The sequence below is a fragment of the Hypanus sabinus genome, chromosome 12 (assembly GCF_030144855.1).
Source record: "Hypanus sabinus isolate sHypSab1 chromosome 12, sHypSab1.hap1, whole genome shotgun sequence".
Taxonomy (NCBI): domain Eukaryota; kingdom Metazoa; phylum Chordata; class Chondrichthyes; order Myliobatiformes; family Dasyatidae; genus Hypanus; species Hypanus sabinus.
Genome location: NC_082717.1, coordinates 66,916,867 through 66,937,658, shown reverse-complemented (window position 1 = coordinate 66,937,658; position 20,792 = coordinate 66,916,867). Strand labels below are relative to the sequence as shown.

The 20,792-nt window shown below is 38.3% G+C and overlaps 1 protein-coding gene across 1 annotated transcript in view; it reads right to left on the bottom strand.

Moving 5' to 3' along the window:
- LOC132402978 (actin-related protein 2) overlaps positions 1 to 17,540 on the bottom strand; it is a 34,797-nt gene extending 17,257 nt beyond the window's left edge. The window contains exons 1-4 of the mRNA XM_059986161.1: positions 17,398 to 17,540; positions 12,799 to 12,909; positions 6,531 to 6,746; positions 1,179 to 1,251 (exon numbers count right to left, since the gene is read on the bottom strand). Of these exons, the coding sequence (XP_059842144.1) occupies positions 1,179 to 1,251; positions 6,531 to 6,746; positions 12,799 to 12,909; positions 17,398 to 17,445 (448 nt within the window). The 5' untranslated portion in view covers positions 17,446 to 17,540. The remainder of the gene's footprint in view (positions 1 to 1,178; positions 1,252 to 6,530; positions 6,747 to 12,798; positions 12,910 to 17,397) is intronic.
- Positions 17,541 to 20,792: the final 3,252 nt, after the last annotated feature.

The following is a 20,792-nucleotide window of genomic DNA, read 5'->3' as shown; positions in this document are numbered from 1 at the left end:
TTGGTCAGATAAAGATCTTACAAATATAGCTGCTGCCCAAGAATCCAAGATTGCTCACCCTTTAATAGATGTCAATACCTTGACAATATTGGCAAAGGTTTTCAAAAACCACCTTCTACCCCCTCATCTTCAACTTCACATATAGACTCCATGCATCAATAGAGGAACATTCCCCCTCACAGCGTCTGTCCAAATTCACAAACTCCAAACAACCTTGCTAAACCTGGCAATTTGAAACAATTATATTGTGTGATCAGACACCAAGCTGTTCACTTCCTCCTGGCTAAGACTACAAGATGAAACTTTTAATTTCCAACAAAATCCACTTTATTTCCTCCTTGGTAGCTTGTCATTTATTATTTCTGAGTTGATAAATTCATACCTTTTAAAAACACAGATCCCCTGTTGTAAATCTATTTTCTTCACAGTACTCTATACTGCACATTTATAATCCTCACTCAAACCCCACAAATAACTGGTTTTATGTCCCTCCTCCTGCTTCAGAAACCTTAGACCCATTTTGTGTTTTGCTTCCCTCATACCAATAGTTCAAGAAACTTCAGAGTTCTGCTATTCATTGATATTAAAATTTCACTTCACTTTTGTGCAAACTAAAAATTAGCAGCACAAAGGCACACAGGATTCTTAAAAGGGCTGTCATTGATAGTGCCAGAACTCCCTTTGCAAATATCCTAATGTTTCCAATCCTGCATTTATGAAACCAGTAGAATTTCACATAGTGTTGTAGATGCTGGTGGCCAATAATCTTTCTCTTCCTACATCCTGAGATTTTTAGCTAAAAGTTATTCTGACTTTTGTTTATTCAAGTCACCAGCAGATTTTTCTCATCTATAAAATTCTTACAATTTGCTTAAACCCCATTCCAAGAACAAACTTTTAAATTCCATCCAACCCCAGGAACCGTTTTCTAAAATCCTCATGCTTCTATCAACATGAACATTCTTGCATACAACTCAATTCAAAGGTGAAGTCACTAGACCTCGCAGTCTAAGTCTGTCATTGCATTTACCAACAGCACACAATTTTTGAGACAGCCATTTGATGCTTTTCAACTAAATTCTGGAAGAATAATGGAGCACAATACATTAACAAAATTCTCTCTCATCACGAGCTTTAAATTGACCAGTTAATGTTTAGCATTTCAGAGGCGTACTTACCTTGAGCATACAACGTCAGCACTGCCTGAATGGCAATGTATACACCATTAAACTGGTATGTCTCAAACATGACCTGAAACAAAGAAAATAGCCTTTTTACTTTTACATGTTAAACAAAGTCAGTATAATATACCCACATACAAGTAGATCCTTTCCTTCTGTTGTTTAATTTCAAATAGCCACCAGTTGAACAAATGGGAGCGGACTGCTTTTGGAACGCATTTCAACAGGCTCTGAAAGCACATATGAACTGCAGAGATGAGGTGGGGAAACTATTTGTATTTAAGAAATTGTCAACTATAAGCAGACTCCATACTGAGGCACAAGGAATTCTGAACAACTTATTCTGGTCCAAGGAATTCTGAAACATTGACCCTAACTCCAAGTAGGTTTTCCCAAAATCGCAGATGCTCTGCTGCCTTGGACCAGAGCTCCAACAGCCACTCAATGGAGAATCAGGCCACAGGTCCCAACCAGTTCATCGTAAGCTTGCACCACACTTGAGCTTGCTCTCAACCACACTGGTGCAGTCTTCACAAAGACAATCTCCAGCATCACAAGACTTAACCACTCTACTAAATAGGACAGCTTTACAACAGCTCCAGCAGAAAAAGAAAAGGGTAATGGTGAGGGTTGTTGGGTCATCAACAACCTGCAACCTTATGAACATACAAATCTCTCACTCAACCCGCATCCAAGACTTTGGGACCACCCATAGTTCAGCAAGGAATGTAAAAAGGCATGCAAGGGGCAGCACCAACAGATGAAAATAATTTGGATGTTGTAGCAGTTCTGCACATGATAAGTTGCAAAATGCAACATGCAACAGCCAAGTACTCCCATAAATTAATGGATCAGATCACAATTTTGCAGCCCTGCCATATTCAGTTGTAAAAAGTTAAACAGTTCAACAATGGAAAAGCCCATGCAAATAACAAAGGCAAATCTGATTCATGGGCACCCTTCTTAAATAATAAGAGTTAACAAGATAATCATCTTGGTTTCCTCTGAGAGTCAAAAATCAGAAAAACTAATTCATATACCAGAGAACAGCTGAGAGTACAGAATACATTAAAGGCCATTTGACCACCTAGAAGTCTAGCTATAGAGCTAAGAGCTTAAGTTTCAGACAATATACTCTTGATAACTACAACATGGCATCCAACTGAATGTGTGAAATTGAAGAGCTAAGTTCTATCTACAAATAAGTGTAAAAGTCCTATTTGGTCAATTAGTACAATGCTCACTTTTGAAAAGGACATGGTTTTAGGGAATTTAATGAAACAACATTAATCAGTTATTTTAAAAAAGGATCTCAATTTTCAAATATTAAAACATTTAAAAATAAGTATCTGAGCAAAGTTCCTACCCCTAGCTGAATAGTGTCAAATCTCTTACATGCATCTAGATCTCCAAGATTTTCATTCCCAAAACACTGCTACAGGTAAGAGGGAAAATGGGGGGAGATGGGGGGGGGGGGGGGGGGGGAGAAAGGCAGCTTCATTGATGGTCAAGATAAATTCAGACAAAGCGAGGATTTATCTATGTTCCGACTGATTGTGGAGAGACATTCTGGAATATCTGCTAATGAACATTATAGTAGAGTAAGGCCCTTCAGCCCATAATGTTATGCCAACCTTTTAACCTACTCCAAGATCAATCTAACCCTCCTCCCACATAGCCCTACATTTTTCTATCATCCATGTGCCAAGTCAAGTCTCTAAGAGTTCCTAATGCTGGGTCTCCCAACATTTTATGCACCATGGACCAATACCATTAAGCAAAGGCTCCATGGGCCCCAAGTTGGGAGCCCCTAACCTAATGGATCTGCCTCTGGTACCACGTTCCACCCAACACCCACTGAGTAAAAAACATGATATTCCCCTCCACACACCAAAACCTTCATCCAATCAACTTTTTAAAGTTTAAACTTTTTTAATTATTAAAAACAGTTCCATGTGGTTAGAGAATAGATCATATAACCATTGGATACAAACTTAGCACCTGCTAGCAAAAATATACAAAGGAAATGGTGAGATAACTAGGTCCACAATGGCAGGCAAGATGACCTGAGATGTTATACAGAGTTGTTCCATAAAAAGACCATGACAAACTAACCAACACTAGCAACTGGCTTAAGTTTTAAATGGTTCACAATTGTGTGGGATGCCATGAAATTATGAAGGGAAAGAAAAGCCAATGACCTTGATCAAGCAGTTCTGTACTGTAAGCTTTCAATGCTGAAATCAGTATGGAATAAACCCAGAATAGTATCATTCAATGGTACAGTTAATAGTAACTTATTACAACAGTTACAATACAATGTTCTTCATTTAGCACTGAATGTCCTTTATCTACATAGTGGTTGGACAAAATTATCAATTCGTCGAGCAAGTCAAAAACCACTGCATAAGATACTGCTGAGAAATCAAGGGAATCAAGGCCAGTCATCTGTACAAAATTTCTTGATGCCACTAAAGTATCCTGTCCAACTAACTGAATTATGTCAAGCGGAAATAGATTTGGCAAAGAGGAACTTCCTCAAGCACAATCTAAGTGTACAGCAAAGTAGTTACGGGGGGGGGGGGGGGGGGAATGGAGGAAACAAAAAAAAAAATCCACTTTTTTGGACGCAAGTGTCAAGAACAGCAATGCACAGAGTAAATAGTACAAGCCACTAATGGGAAATTCTAAATGCAATACAGATTGCATGAGTACTGAGTGTTTCCAGCACTTTCCTTATTTTATAAAGGAAAACCAACACCCCATTCAGAAATCACTGTGCAATCAGACGATCGGCCCAGTGTGGCCTAAGGGCCTCTGGTTTTCACCATTCCTTTACTTGTGGCTATGGCTTGAGTTGTTCAGAACTCACACACTGGAATTGTCCCGAACCTGTACCGTCTGCTTCTCCTTTACGATGCTCTCTAAACTCCAATCACTAACATCTTGTGGCTCAATGTCAAATTCTTTTTATAATCACAGATCTCTGTTGGCATTTTATTACTCAAATAAACCAAATGTTTGCCATTCATGACATTTGCAAGGTATCCCACACAATAAATGCACCAAAATTAGTCACCCAAACTAGTTCTCACAGTAACTGTTACACCATCAGCAATTGCATTTGTGTTTCTCAACCAAATAAGCTGCTGGATAATTAAATGCAATTTTAAAGTTTGCATTGAATACAACAAAAAGTTTGAGAACAGGTTCCATGAGCTGGATTAACAAATATGCCCGAAAACAAGTACGTTTGCATTAAAATGCTGCCCATCAGTGACATACTCACTACTTTTATAGCATGGAACTAATATGGAGAGGATAGCTACAACTGTCCACATGCAAACGAAAAGCAATAAAGTGGAGAGGGGAAACAGAGGTTACTCTCTCCAATACTAAACTCACTCCTTGACATCAACCATCCTGACTTCACCACTCCTCTCCAATTCTAACTTTACTCTTCTGCCGAAGGGTCTCAGCCCAAAATGTTTCCATAGATGCTGCCTGGCCTGCTGAGTTCGTCCAGCATATTGTATGTTGCTTGGATTTCCAGCACCTGCAGATTTTCTCTTGTTTGAAATTGCCAGACTCCGTCAGCAGCATCTAAGTGGATTATTTTCCCCTGCTCACCATTGCCTTTCTGACCCCCTAGCTCACTCTTTTGTGAACATAAATATCCATTCTCCTGTGTCTTTCCATATACTTAGAAAAGATGCATCATACTAACACCCTGCCCATCACACAGACCCAAAAACTTATCCTAATTTATTTTTACTTTCAATCCAGTGCACAACATTCTGCACTCAATGAGAAGTTAGCGCCATGAGAAAAGCCAAATGCAGAATGGGCGACCATATTGCAAAACAACTATATTTTGACAAGAGATTTCCAGTTGCCCATCAACAATTCTCTGTCCCAGCTACCTCTGCTGGGGTCCTTACTATTCTAAAGAAGCCAAATACACACTTGAGGAGCCATATTTCCTTCTGTACACATTATAGCCCTGAGTACTCATCACTGCCCAGTTCTGATGAAACTGAACTAAACATTTTAAGGTACAAATGACAACTTAGCAGGACATTAACCAAGTAACTTACTGGCTTTCAACCTCATATACTGACAGAATATTTTGAATTTACATAATATTCCTTTAACTGTCATGTTTTTGACATGAAATCTATTTTTAATGCACCCAAGTTATTACTAATACATATGAATTCTGAATCTTTTATACTGTGTTTAGTCAAGCTAAATATTAAGATGAGACAAACACATACCCACCACTAATTTGCCACCAGGATTGCAAGGGCCTCAAAAACCAGGAAATGAGTAATCAACTAGTGAGACTAGCACCAATATCACTAAATTTAGTCATCTTACAGCTGCAGGAAGTTCTGGGCTAAAAGCTGTTCTTTGTTCTTTTAAATACAAAAAAATACTAAGAGCTCAGTTTTCTTTTTCACAACTTTCAAAGAAAATTGTAAACTATTCAAAACCTAAAATACACAATGGAATCTTGTCATCAGTTTATTCCAGGAAACTCCTAATACTCAAACTCAGTACAAGAGATCAGCTAAGATAATTATGCTGCAACATCCAGCTTCAGGACAACTTCAAGCCCTGGCTTTGAATAACAGTGTAATTTGAAGACTTCTTTTACCATTGTTGACCCATGTAAAAGGACCTAACAAACAGATTAAAAATACAAAACTAAATACAACATTTAAAATATAGAAACCAAATCAAGAGTCTAGCCCCTCAAACAATTCTGATTAGCTGTTTGCATGCAGTATGTTCAAGATATATATATTATATTTATATACACACACATATTTACTCAAACTTACATTAAGTTTTAGACATACAATATATTAACTCACAATTAGAATACTAAAACTGTTCTAGAGAAATTAAATGAACCTGCTATAGATGTTTGTAAATGGCTTTTCCATGCAACGCTCCTCCTCCACTGCCCCTACCTCTCCATGCAGTTTCTCTTGATCAGAAACCACATCTTCCCATGCAGCCAAAAATCATACAAGCATCCAAATAGAAAAGATGCAATAAAAGGTGTTGTAACATGAATTTTCTGTTCTATTTCTACTCCCCCCCCCCACCACCTTCCCAACTAAATGTCATTCTTACAAAAGAAGCTCTTAAAAGAAATCACTGCAGAAAAAAAACAAGCAGGTCAAGAGGAACAAATTAAACATACTATTAATAAAATCTGGTGAAAAGGACCAGATTTTGGTGAGAACATCATTAAGGAGCTCCTTAATTTAAAACATTCATGAGGCAATATGGTTCTAAGAAGAGGATCCCAAAAGTCTGCTCAATAAACATTCTTACCTCGATTATTTTTTCTCTGTTCTTTGTGGGGTTCATTGGTGGTTCTGTCAGAAGAATCTTGCAATTCCTTGAATCTACATCTAGCTTCTCTGGGCCAAATGTATAATCCCAAAGATGCTTCATGTCATCCCAGTTTCGTACTATACCATTTTCCATGGGATAATTAACCTCTAACATAGAACGCAATTCACTAGCTTCATCACCCACCATGAGATCCTGTGAAACGGTACCAAAAAGACAAATTAACTGCTTTCACATTGTTTGGGCAAAAACAGAACATATTAGTACAATTTTAATACACTGACAAATCATAAAAACTACCAGCATATTCCAAAAATTAAGGAACTCTGTTGAATTCAGGGAATACCTACAGTGAGCAACACCTTAGTAAGCATTTAAAAATATAAAACTTTACAATTTAAAGGCCAGAAATCTCGCATTCAAGAATTTTGGAAAATAGGTAGTAGGTTATGCTTAATTTAGATAATAGATTTCTTGATGATGGCGATGAGTTTCATTCAAAGAGACAATAATCAGACAGACCTCAACAGCAAATATAGAAGGCTGAAAGGAACACTGGTCATAATAGCATCAAAACAGCAGATGGATCAAGATTGAAAGCTCTCTCACACACACACACACACACAAAATCAAGACAGATAGGTCAAGAACTAGCACAGTAGGGAAAGCTGGACTGTGAAAAGAGCTCTATGAAGGACCATCTTAGCTTTGAGGATCAACAGCTGTGAACTCAATGCTTGGTGGGTAGACAACGTGAATTGGGGAAAGAAGGGTGTTTAAGAGAGAGCTTGGCAGAGGAGAAAAGTAACCCAACATTAGCATTAAAAACCAAGATTTTTTTTTAAAAAAAGGAACATAGGTTGGCCAAAATTGGTGCCTGGTGTGGTCCAGGTAACACTTGCAAAATATATGTATGCAGTCATGCTCACAGCCATAACCTTTAGAAATTAAATATGTAGCTCCAGGCACTGACCAAGATTAGAGAACGTGAAGGCCTCATGGGGCCAAATGAATCAAAAGGTGGATAGTAGAAAACAGCTGAGCGTATTAGAAGCTTAAGAAATACTGCTTTAAACACAGGATTTTAAATATAGTGGATTCCAGTTAATTGGGGTAGCCGCTTATTTGGGACAACTTGTAAGTAACAAAAACTAATCAAGAAAATAGCCACTTATTTATGGACACTATGCCACTAAATTGGGACAGAAGACTGGTGCTAAAACATTTCTAACTAGAGCCAGTAGCATGTATTTGAGTGGCCATTAGACACTACACCATGCTTAAAACAAAGAATTTTTAACTAGTGTCAGGTGTGCGTTTGTGTTCAAAAATTAATGACTTTTGTCACTGATTGTTGGTGTGAAACAAGCACAAAGACAATCCAGGTGCCAAAAATGACTGGGAGTAAAAATGGCATAACGTCACTACTTCAACACATTAGGAACTACAAAGAATTAAGATATCCACAATCATCTTGAATGTTACAGTGACAATGACGATTTGGAGGATGAAGCCTCAAGAGCATTATATGAAGGTTGTCCATTATCTGCACTAGGTGTCTGCATTGATTTTGTTCATTTACAGTCAATTAAAAGAACATGGCAGCATATACTGGGGCAGCTGCTTAACTGGGACAAAATGTACTAGCCCTGATGTGTCCAAATTAACTGGAATCTACTGTAGATACAAACATGGCCAATAGGAGGTAAGTGGTCTCATCCATTATGTGGAACAGAATGAAGAGAACTTGTGGCTGTTGTTCACATCAAAATATTTACATGGAGGGTGAAGTTAAGGGAAGACAGCAAATTTAGGAGCACAAGGGTTATATCAGTACTAAAAATCATGAGGAAATAAACTGCAAATCAAACCTAAAATATCAACAAAGTTGATCAGAATACAATCCAGCATATGGACATTTAGATTCCAGAAGCTTAAACTACTTACCCACCCAAAACAAAAGCAGATTCTTTGACTTCTAAGATTCACTTTCTTACTTTAAAAAGGTATTTCAGCCAAGGACCTTACCACTTTTAGATTTATTTAAAGAGATAATGCATGGAACAGGCCCTTCTTGCCCAATGAGCTGCAGCACCCAGCAACCCATCTATTTAACCCTAGTCACAGGGCAATTTTAATGACCAATTAAACCTACTAACAAGCATATCTTTGGAATGAGGGAGCAAACCAAAGCACCCAGAAGAATTCCATGTGTTCACAGGGAGGACGTACAAACTCCTCATAGATGGCATCAGAATTAAACTCCGATGCGTTGAGCTATAATAGCATTGCGCTAACCATTAAACTACTGACACCCAAGCACAAATAAAAAGTTCGACAATTTAATTATTGATACAACCTTCCCTTCACTTCCATGCTGAAAGTAGAGATTGCTTGATGGTAATGAATGGGTGAATTTGAAGCCCATGGTTTGTCTTCCCTGACACAGGCTCCAAATTATTTTTTAATTCTGACATTCATTCAGAATGCAAGTGGTCCAAAATTCCACATACGAACAGCTAATGCAATGGAAAGCAATGCATGCAATTTCTTGTAGATCGATGAAACCTTGGCTTTGTTAGGGACTTGCCAAACATGGGGCTTAATGACCATGATTCCACATTTAAAACAAGTATGTTCATAGAGCTTATTTGGCCTCAGTCACAGTGAATTGCTAAAAATTATTTCCCCATTTGTCTTGTAGTATAACTACCTGGTGTTTGGGGGTAGGGAGGGGCAAGATTCAGGAATGAATACATTACATCCTGCCCCTCATCTATTGTTCAAAAGACAATTCACAACAGAATACATCAGACAGACCATTCTGTTCAAAACTTGCGATTTTACAAATTTATTTAATGATTTGACAACTTGATGACCAAAGAATTGAAATTTAAATTGTGCATTTAGCCACCTTACAAAAACTGGGTAAGTATTAAACTACATATAGACATATACTCAAGGCAGTTTGCAGAATGTCAGTGCAAAAAGTTCTCTGCATGAGAACAAAGCACAGTCCAGGAAGCATAAAATAATGACGCAATACCTGACACTAGTCATGCTCAGACACTTCACTGGATATCAATGTTGACTAGTGCGAAGTAGAAAGCATGTCATGCACCATAAACGAAACCAGACAAAAACAATTTTAACTGTAATTTTTATAAAATTAACAAAGCAATTTCTGTGATTCTGCAAAGTAGTTAATTTTTACATGATCGATTAAGAACAAACATTCAGTTTTGGCCAAATTATACATTAAATTCTGGCAGTGCACCTGAAAGCACTGTTCAAGCAAGAGTATTAAAATATTGATGCAAGATTCAATGTACATTGTTAACAAGAGCACAGCAGAGGTTTCAGATAGAATACACACGCAGGCTTCTTGCGAATGTCCATTTATCTAGGAATGCATCAAATGACCCATTTGAGCAGCCACATTCCAATGCCACTGAAAGAGCAGTAGACGTTGTTTCATCTAACAAAATGGTGTTAATCTGGAGCCCCAACCAAAAACATAAGTAATATCAGTTTAAATACATGCTTCAAAGCAAAACAAAACAGTGGCAAATTCATGCTGCAACATGAAACACTAAACCTAAAGGGGCATTAGGAATTAAAAATCTTAACAATGTTTTAATCATTCCCATTCAAGAGCCTGACCAAAAACTCAATTCTAGAGTCTCTAATACCATTTATCAAGGCATTTGTGATTATGCAAGTATCTGCTCATCTTCCATTATCTTATAATTATTCAGATCATTATGTGCTCAAGTTTTAAACTTGTAAATAACTACTCATGATGTGACCACTATGTAACTAATATTATAATCTTCCCCCTTTGGATAAGATCTTTGGCTCCACAACATCTGCCAGGCAAGAATTATACATAGCTTTGCAAGTACCACCTCATGTCTATCACAAATGTAACTACTGTCACTGTTTAATCTTTCAAAACTTCACTTTATCTGCAATTCCCTGACCGTCAGAAGTCATGATCCTTAAATTTGGTCTAAAACTTTGATTTTATTGCTGAGCTTGATAAAACTGTTTTCAATCCTCGAATGACAATTTCCCAAATTCCCACCCGTGCTGAATAGCAATGCAACATTCCATAGATGAGTGACTGATTACTAATTACTCTTTCATTCCAAGGCAACCAGCATAAGAAGGGTATGCGAAAGCAATTGGAAAGTACACCCTTACTTTTCTTGCCAGCTTCTCACATTTACTTAGTAACTGAAGTAGCACATTACTGCCTCTTTCACTAAGATTCAATGTGTAACTCAACTAACATTCAAGGAAAGTCTGTCTAATCCATACTTTTAAACTTGGAACAGAACAGGCAAAAGGGAACATAAATCAATAAAATGTTGTTTACTTCAGAAAAGTAATTGCAAAGTGTTAACTGAAAGAAAATTTCAACGCAAACTGTGGACAAATTGATAGCAATACCAAAATTAAATGAAATGAACACACCACACTTCAACTTACTTACCATTTTTTTGTTATTCTACTTCAACAGGTGAAGAGAGAGAGAGAGAAGGTAAAACAGAAAGGTCAGAAAAGATCCGAGTGAAAACTTCACTCCCGGAATTCTAAAAGATTCAAAGTGACTTCCAAACTTAAAAAAAAATGACAGAACGTTGAGAATCCTTCCTATGAATTGTGTAAGTTAGTTTAATGTACAGATAAAGCAGCAGTTCTGGTTTATAAAGGTTGCAATTAAACAATTTATTCAGCAAATGCTTACAAAATGGACCTTAAAGACGAGTTGGTAATGCAGTAACAAATAAAGTTAGCAAATCTCAGTGATATAGAATCTACACTGAGTAATGTAAGTTGATGAGTTTCTCTTTCTCTCAATCCAATTAAAAAATGTTCTACCTGGCCAAAACATCACACCTCACTGACTTTTAATTTTATTAAAAACCTTCAAATAGAATAACACACGTTTCCCTAAAATTTACAGGCAAGACAAATAGTTGAATCCCATGCCAATATTAAAAATATTAACTGTTTAATCCTTGGACAATTGGTGATTGAAAGGCGTTTTAATCCACCTCAGTTTTTACATCTGTAGCTTGTTTTCTACTGTCATTTTAAAGCTAATCATACCATTATTACATTAAATATAAATACTCACCTACTGTTCATTTAATCTTTCCACTATATTTTGCTATTCATTCAAGAGTAGACTGCACAAATTTTGAATTCTCCCTCAAAATTATTTAAAAACTGCCCATCTTTTTCCTTTATGGGAGTCTCTACAGGCTTGGGATAGGCAACAATATTATGTCATCTCTTTAGCTACTGCTATGCAAAACACTGTAAATTGCCACAGCCATAACAGTAAAAGTCAACTTCTGATTCCTAATAAATTAATATCAATACTATTTTGTATTAGCTGCTGTGACTTTGCATTCTCAAATTACACTTAAAGACAAATCATAATCTGGCATTAGCGAGTTGCATGATTAACACTGGCATCAGTTCAAGTACTTGATGAAACGACTGCCCCCTTTCCATTGAGCTCATCAGAAATCAGCTCCTTTTCCAAAAAACAATGATTCCAAAATGTCTTCTATATAAATACCTGTGATAAAAGTTATAAAATTATATCTGATTTAATCTACATATTACTCAACATCATCCCCCATTTTACCTATCAGAAAAACTATTAACAGAATATAAATTATATATTTAACTGTAGTATAAGCTATAGAATGATAATTAAATCAAATACCCTAACAACTGACTTCACTGACAATGATGGAAGGAGAAAACTGGCTGCAGACACCCCAGATAATATGAATTTATGACCACAGACAAAAAATAATAACAGGAGCATAGACAGAAGATTGAAGGGAGTTGATCGACAAGAAAATGGAATCTCTTCCCAAACAACTAGACTACATTGTCCTTTGGGTTACTAACCTTTTTCGGCTACATGAATACCTGTTTTAAACCTGTGAGTGTTGGATTTGAACTAAGGCACTTAAAAAAATGATGAATTTTATATGAAAACTGTACAGATTACAAATGTATAATTACTAAACATTGAGTAAGGAGTTGCTTTCATAAACTACTGTTACTATTAAATGACAAGGTTTCCATTAAATCTGCTATACAAAAAAATCTAAATACATGTCAGAAACCAAAAAATGTATTTACCACCATGAGATTAATAGTTAAGAAAATGTATTCACATCAAATTAGCAAATCAAAAAACTTTTCATAGCAGTACCTTGATCTCAATATTCCCAACTTTGGCAGTGGAACGGATGATGGGACGTCCCACCAGTGCTGGAAAGATGTGCTCTGGAAAGTTGGAGCCAGCATAGCCACACTTCACAAACTACACAAAGTGAAAAGAAAAAGGAATATACTAAGTACCACGTAGCTTATTTAATTTGCAGTTAAGTAACCATATAAATAATTCAATATATAAGCAGTCTCACAAATTGTGCATCTAGCTAGATTTGAAAATACAGTCCGCTCGCCATACCCATGGGTTCCACATGCGCAGATTCAACCAACTGCAGATCGGGAAAACCCGGAAGTTCTCTCTCCAGCACTTGTCGTTTGAGCATGTACAGACTTTTTTCATTATTCCCTAAACAATACAGTATAACTATTTACGTAACATTTACATTGTATTAGGTACTAGAAGAAATCTAGAGATGATTTAAAGTACAGGTAGTCTTTAAATCGGATTTGTACGTAAGTCGGAACAGCTACATCCGGCAGCGTCAATTAGTCAAATGTTTGTCTTAGCATATAGTATATATTTTACCTTTCTATGCATATAAAATATTCAAGAAACGTATGCATTTCAATAATTAAACCACTGCGTTGCTTAGCAATAATTGTAGCTTTCATCAGGGCAGGGCCTTTCATATGCTCCATTATTCCCACTTTATCCTTTAAAATTGTTCCGATCGTTGACTGACTGTAGCCTAACGCTTTTCCAATGACATTTCACCTCTTTCCGATCGCTTTATTTCCACTTTATTTTCAATCGTGATCGTTTTCCGTCAACAGAACAGAAACACTGCGGATTCAGCAGCAGCCGCAGGCGGCAGGTCTGAGCTCCCCAGGGTCCTAAAGTCCACCTGCATTGAGACAGGTTAAAAAAGGGACTTGAGCATCTGAGCCTTTTGGTATCCATGGGGGGTCATGGAACCAATCCCCCATGGATAAGGAGGGCCAACTGTATTCACACTTCAACTGATCTATTGAAGAGATTGATTTGAAGATTGGCAGCAAAGTTTTTTTGTAATAAACGTAATGTGCAGATCAAGAAAACAATAGGCATGTGCAGCATGCACCTGACAGGAGGAAATCCAGTTCTCATATTGTGAGTGGTCTGAAATAAATTTTGATAACCATTACTTAAAAGGACTTTAAATACAGGCAGTACAAAACTGGACTTTGCATTCAGGGCTAACAGTGGAAGGGCTAAAAGTGAACACCAGTTCCACCAGAGATCTGAGACAGATTTAAAAAAAAAAATCAGGGACTTGGCCCCCAGCATCTAGCCAGTGTCCCCATAACCGAAAGATCATGACTCCTGGTTTTCAAATCTCCCCATGACCACAATCATTGATACCTCTAACTGCATCGAGCTCTCAAAGTCTTTGAAGTACGTTATCAGCTAATTCTTACATCTTACACGCTTGGACTCAAAGTCTGGAATTCTCTTCTTAAATGTTATGTTTTCTTCTGTAAACCTGTGTCCTGGCCAAAGTTATAACCTGAAGTTTGTTCAAACATTAAGGTCATTCGCCTTAAAACCTCCCATGTGTCCAAGTTCAAGAGAATGCTATGATTTATTTTTATAATAAAAGGCAATGATGCAGTGATGACAACCTGAGTATTGTCTTGATGACTGAAACATCTGAAATCTTGGTCCATCACTTCCATGAGAATTTCAGCAAGTAAATATACCTCATTTTAAATCCATTACTCTTAGCTACACTTGCAACATAGCCCTTCATGCTTTCTTGCATTATTCAGTGGTCAAGATATTAAAATTTCAGCAATTTGAATTATTCCTTTGGAAGTGAGATCAAAATCCAGATTTCCAATGATAAATAAAAGAGATTGTGCAGATGCTGGAACTCCAGAGCAATACACAAAGCTGGAGGAACTTTACAGGTCAGGCAGCATCTATGGAAGGGAATAAACAAATTGACACTTTGGGCTGAATCTCTCCATCAGGACTTTATTATTCCTAAAGACAATAGCAGATGCATACTGTACACCATGGATGGATAGGAAAACGCCCCTGACAGTTTAATGCTTAATTTCCAAATAACTGTACACGACTTTTGATATCCAATGAAATTCAAATAAATCTTGCAGAAGGTGAACATGGTTTCTTCTCATTGAACTGCAAATCAGTTTAAGATAGGAAATCTGCTGTAGTTGTTGACATGACCAAGAAAGAATAGAAATTTAAGTTGCAAAAGGAGCACAAAGTTTAAGTTCACACCTTTATGTCAACATGTATGCACACTGAAATATAAACACTCCAGGCATTGACAGTTAAAACTTACAGATTCTTTCTATCTTGGATAAGATTTGAAAGGGCTAATACCACTGCTATTTTAGCAGGATCTTTGTACATAGTGAAATATTTGCTTGCAAAATGCTCATGTTCTGGCATGCACCAACAAATCTTTTCATGTCATAATAGGCACAATTTTGCAGAGAAATGCGGCAAATGCAGGAGTCCCTCAAGCATGACTTGAACATGGCAAGTCAAAGGAAACTACACAAGTTCAGTGAGTGTTCACTGTGGAATGTCTACAAGCCAGGCCATGTGGATCAGACTGGTGACATCCTGATCTACACAGTTTCATGATATATTTATTCACGTGTGGAGCTTTTGCCCTTTCACCGAAAGCAGTAGTCAGAAGATAAATAACAGCTTTAGACAACACGTCTGCCCTTATATGCACATACCTTAGATCACGTAGTCTGCAGTATCAATTCATAAACCACTTATAAGAATGTGGTTTGGGGCCAGTGCACTCTTCCTGTTAATCGGTGCTTGCAGAGCATTTTCCTCAATGGTGTACATTAACGCAGCAAAGAAGTTTGTTTTTAAACACATAAGCAGCTGTACAAACCTACCTGTCGTTTGCATTAATCAAATGTAGATTGCACAATTAATTTGTTACGGACAATTTGACCAATAATGTTTCCTCCCAAATATCATATATTCAATGGGTTCATGTCTTTTTTCCCTCAAAATAAAACAGGTCAAATTACATTGGATGCACAGCATGTATACATGCCGTAGTTTCACATGTTCTATTTGACCCTCTTCCAGGTGTTTCCATGCCAGACTTAATAATGAGCTGCTCCTTCTCCCTTCATATGCTTGCTCAGCCTCATCTGAATGTATTTATACTTTGCACTTAACCACTTCCTGCTGTGGTAGCAAGTTCCACAATCTCACAACTAAAGTTTTTTTTTCAGTCCCCTATTGGAGACTATCTTATGATGGCCTACAGTTATGCTAGAGGTTTGAGGAACCAAGCAGCCTATTACTATTATTTCTCATGTTCTTCACAAGTGGAAGAATTCTCTGTATCAATTCGAATCAAAAATATTTCTATTTTCAACATTTTAGTTTATCCTCAACTTCTCAAGTGAAAAGACAGACCTTGCCTTTTCTAACATCTGTTCTGAAAGGTATCCCAACCTACTGTACTTACTATAGTACCCAGAACTGTGAAGTAAAAACTATGATCCAATCAAAGTTTGAAAAAGGTTTAGCTTACTTTTAATTCTACCTCACTAAAAATAAACCATATTATCCATTTAAAAAATTGTGGTGCAGCTTTTAACGATTATATTTATACTCCAAAGATCTGCAACCTTTTTACTCTGTCTCACCGAGACCTGTCACAGCCTTTTTTTTCTACAAGGTAGATACAAGACAGAAGAGGAATATTTAAGCCTTCGTTCTTTAGTTACAGAATGACAAAACTGAATAGACCATCATACGTATCTCAGCATTCTAACCTCTTAAATGACGGTTTTAAAAGCAGGGGAGATTAAACATTCATTTTATCCTACCCCCTCCCCTACCTCTGTTACTGGGCTTAGGTCCTCTCTCCCCCTCGCCCCCCTCCCATTCCTGATGAAGGGTCTCGGCTCGAAACGTTGGCTACTCTTTTCTCACGGATGCTGCCTGACCTGCTGAATTCTTCCAGCGTTGTGTTCGTATTCTTTGATCCACTGCATCTGCAGTTGTATTTTTGTGTTTTGATTCATTTGATCAATTCTGATCAAAGATCTACACCAAGCAACAATACTTTTCCATTCTTTATGGATGCCGTCGGACTTCTGACTACAGAGATCGTCATCTTGTCTTTGTACCAGGTCCAAGGAGGTATCACTATAACAGTATTTTCCCTTAGAATATTTTTAAAAAACGACCTGACTCTGCTGACCTGACAAGCAGATTCGATATTAAATGGCACAGCAGAAGGGAAGTTGGAAACTTGTCTACTCAGAAGGCACAGAGAATGTGGAACTCACAACCAGACAGCGGCTGAAGCGAGAAGAGGAAGGAGCGGCCAAAGGGCGAGATCATTTTCGTGTCGAACGCAAGCAGTGAGCCGATCGGCGCTGCACTGGACAAGCGAAGTATCCCAAAGCGGCCCAGCCTCCCAGACAGAAATGCTTGAAGCACGGTGCGGACATTATGGGCACCGCAGCCTAGGAGTCACCGAGGGGAAAGCACCGCAGGCCCGGGCTCCGCCGATGCCGCCACCTTACTTCCTTCTTTTACTGTTCTCTAGAATAAACAAAAGGTCGAACAACCTACCCCAGTGCCATTGTCACAGACCACCACTTTCCTGCCTTGACTGTCCATAATGCAACCACTTCAGTTACCGCCCTTCGCTTCTTCTTCCCCACTCACAGCCGGGCGTCGACCCGCCTCCACACACCGGAAACTAGCCGCCGATCGTTGGCTCCCGTCCATTGGGCGCCAGTCCTCACGTGACATTGCATTTCCTGTCGTCGAACATCCAATCCGATACAGGGTACTCCGGAAACGTCACTTGATTGATGAAGCCGAGTGACCGCTCTGCCGACTGGCCTTTGGACAAATGAACGAGAGAGTTGTTATGGCAACAGCGGGGCGGAGCTGAGGAGGAATGTAATGGGTTATTTTATACATTGAATTTGTTTCACTTGTACTATGTTCTTAAAAAGTAAAATGTCAAGTATTTAATGTAGTATTTTGATGATGAGACAGCACACAGAGAACTGGAAATGAATGCCAATGAATTGATGCACTTGACCCGAAACAGGAGTGTGTGGGCCATGGCAGTCAAAGCTCAAACTGGGCATGGCACCTGATAATGATGATGATTTTGTATATTGGAGCCTATAGATCGACCAGTCACAGGAGAGGAATGTATGGCCATGGTCGGGGTGACGAAGGCGATGCCTGTCAATTGCAGTGGTCAATGCTTCGAGTGAGAATGGTTGGCAGCAGCGGGTAGGTGATCGCACCAGGGGCTTCAGGACTGCAGCCGAGGCGTCTGTCACGCAGTTCAAAAAGGTTTGAAGACACAGAAAAGCTGCAAAGCTTTGGCCTTTGGAAAATTTTGACAGGCGGGGTGCAATACTGGGAATTTTGAGCCAATCCGCTATGGTAGGAAGAATAAAAATAATGCTGATTTAAGATCTAATATTAATCAACAGAATGCTGGTAAATGGAGGAATACAGGTGTCTTCTTACATAATGGAGATTAGAAGCTGGGCATCTACTTCACACCAGTCAGAACTTAATTAATTGTGTCAAATGTATGTCAGAATCAGGTTTAAAATCACTGGCACATGTCGTGATATATCTGATTTTATCTTCTCAAACTGCAAGGTGATCACTGGCTCCTAAGGGTTCCTTTTCCTTAAGCTTCCTAATAAAATCTGGGTCATTACATAACACCTATTACACAGTCCAGGTGGGCTCTAAAAAGCCATCTTGTGGGCATTCCACAAATCCCCTCTGTTGGAACCAGCACCAACCAAATCTAGCTGCATATTGAAATCCCCTATGATTATTGCAACATTGCCCTTTTTACATGCCTTCTGTATCTCCTGTTGTAATTTGGAGCCCACACCCTGGCTACTGTTCAGAGGCTTGTACACAATTTCCATCAGGGTCCTCTTTTCCTTGCAGTTTTTTAACTCCACCCACAAGGATTCTACATCTTCCAAATCCATATCACAAATCTCAATGGATTTGATTTCATTTTTTTAACGAATGAAGCCATCCCACCCCCTCTGCCTTTCAATATGTCTATCTTTTGGTGTTAATCTCCCAATGATGATCTTCTTTCAGCCACAATACAGAGATACCCACAACATCATACGTGCCAATCTCTAACTGTGCCACAAGGTCTTCTATACCGCATGCGTTTGGTCCATGTCCCCTCTAAACCCCTCCTATTCGTACTTATCCAAATACCTTTTAAATGTTTTTATCGTAGTGCTCCAACTAATTTTCTGGCAGCTTATTCCATATGCATTCCACCCTCTAATTGGTGTTGTCTCTCAGGTCCCTTTTAAATCTTTTTCCTCTCGCTTTAAACCTATGCCCTCTAGTTGCAGTTCTCCTTCCCTCGGCAAATGACCTTATGCATTCACCCTATCTATACCCTTCATGATTTCATATGGCTCTGTAAGGTTACCCTTCAATCGACATTTCAAGGAATAAAGACTTAGACTGCTGAACCAGTCCTTATAACTCAGTCCTTTGAGTTCTGGCAGCATTCCAGTAAATCTTTGCACTTTTCGATGCTAACTATTTATTTCCTAACGACAAAAAAAAAAATTTTTAAACCTAAAGTGCATTGACCAGGTTTGGGTCACTTTTTAATTTTATACCCCAGCAATCTTTTAATGCAACCATATTAATCAGATAGGTAGATAGTTCAAAGTATATTATCTAAGTATGCATACATTATACAACTTTGAGAGTAGCCATGAACAGTGACTATATAAAATTAACTTGTAGAGTTACAAAAGAATATATTGGAGGCTGCTAAGAAAATGTTTTTTCCAGGTTGTTTCTTTGGCAGAAGGGATTGATATGTGGATTGGTTGTCATTTAGAAGAATGAGAGGTACTTCTAACTATGATGAAATAAAAGTCAAGATCATCTGTATGTTACCTCATGAATTTTCTTTCCAAAACACATCAAGGGATCTTTGAACAAGAAGAAAATACCTGTATTAATATCTCATATGAAAAGTACCACTATTTATATCTCAGGTAAAAAGTGACATGACAATGTCATCTATAACATCTATAAATTTGCTGATGATACCACCATTGTTGGTAGAATCTCAGATGGAGATGAGGGGATGTACGGGAGTGAGATACACCAGCTGGTTGAGTGGTGTTGCAGCAACAACCTTGCACTCAATGTCAGTAAGACAAAAGAGCTGATTGTGGACTTCAGAATGAGTAAGACGAGGGAACACATACCAATCCTCATAGAGGGATCAGAAGTGGAGAGAGTGAACAGTTTCAAGTTCCTTGCTGTCAAGATCTCTGAGGACATAACCTGGTCCCAACGTAAAAAAGGAGGCAAGTCTAGTGGTTATATTTGCTGTTGCTTACAAAATGCTTGAGTGCTCGGTGCTGATGCTTTTATTTTGCCGCTGGGGGAGTGGGGATTGTTACTATGCTGCTGCTTATGCAAGGGAGGGAGGGGAGCGAGGGGTACTGTGGGGTTCTAACATTTAACTGTTATTCATTCTTTGGGGCACTCTGATTTCGTGGATGGTTACGAACAAAAAGCATTTCAGGATGTATATCGTATATATTTCTTTGACATTAAATGTACCTTAGAAAACTTTCATTATATTTCATTAGGAGTTTGAAGAGACTTGGTTTGTCAATTAAAACATCAAAAACTACTATAGATATACTGTGGAGAGCATTCTGACAGGTTGCATCACTGTCTGGTTTGGGGAGGGGTGGTGTAGGTTACTGCACAGGACTGAACCAAGCTTCAGAAAGCTGTAAAATTAGTCAGCTCTGTCGTGGGTACCAGCCTCTATTGTGCCCAAGACATCTTCAGGGAGCTGTGCCTCAGAAAGGTGATGTCGATTATTAAGGACTCCCATCACCTAGGGCATGACCTCTTCTCATTGTCACCATCAGGTAGGAGGTACAAAAGCCTAAAGACACACACTCAGTGAT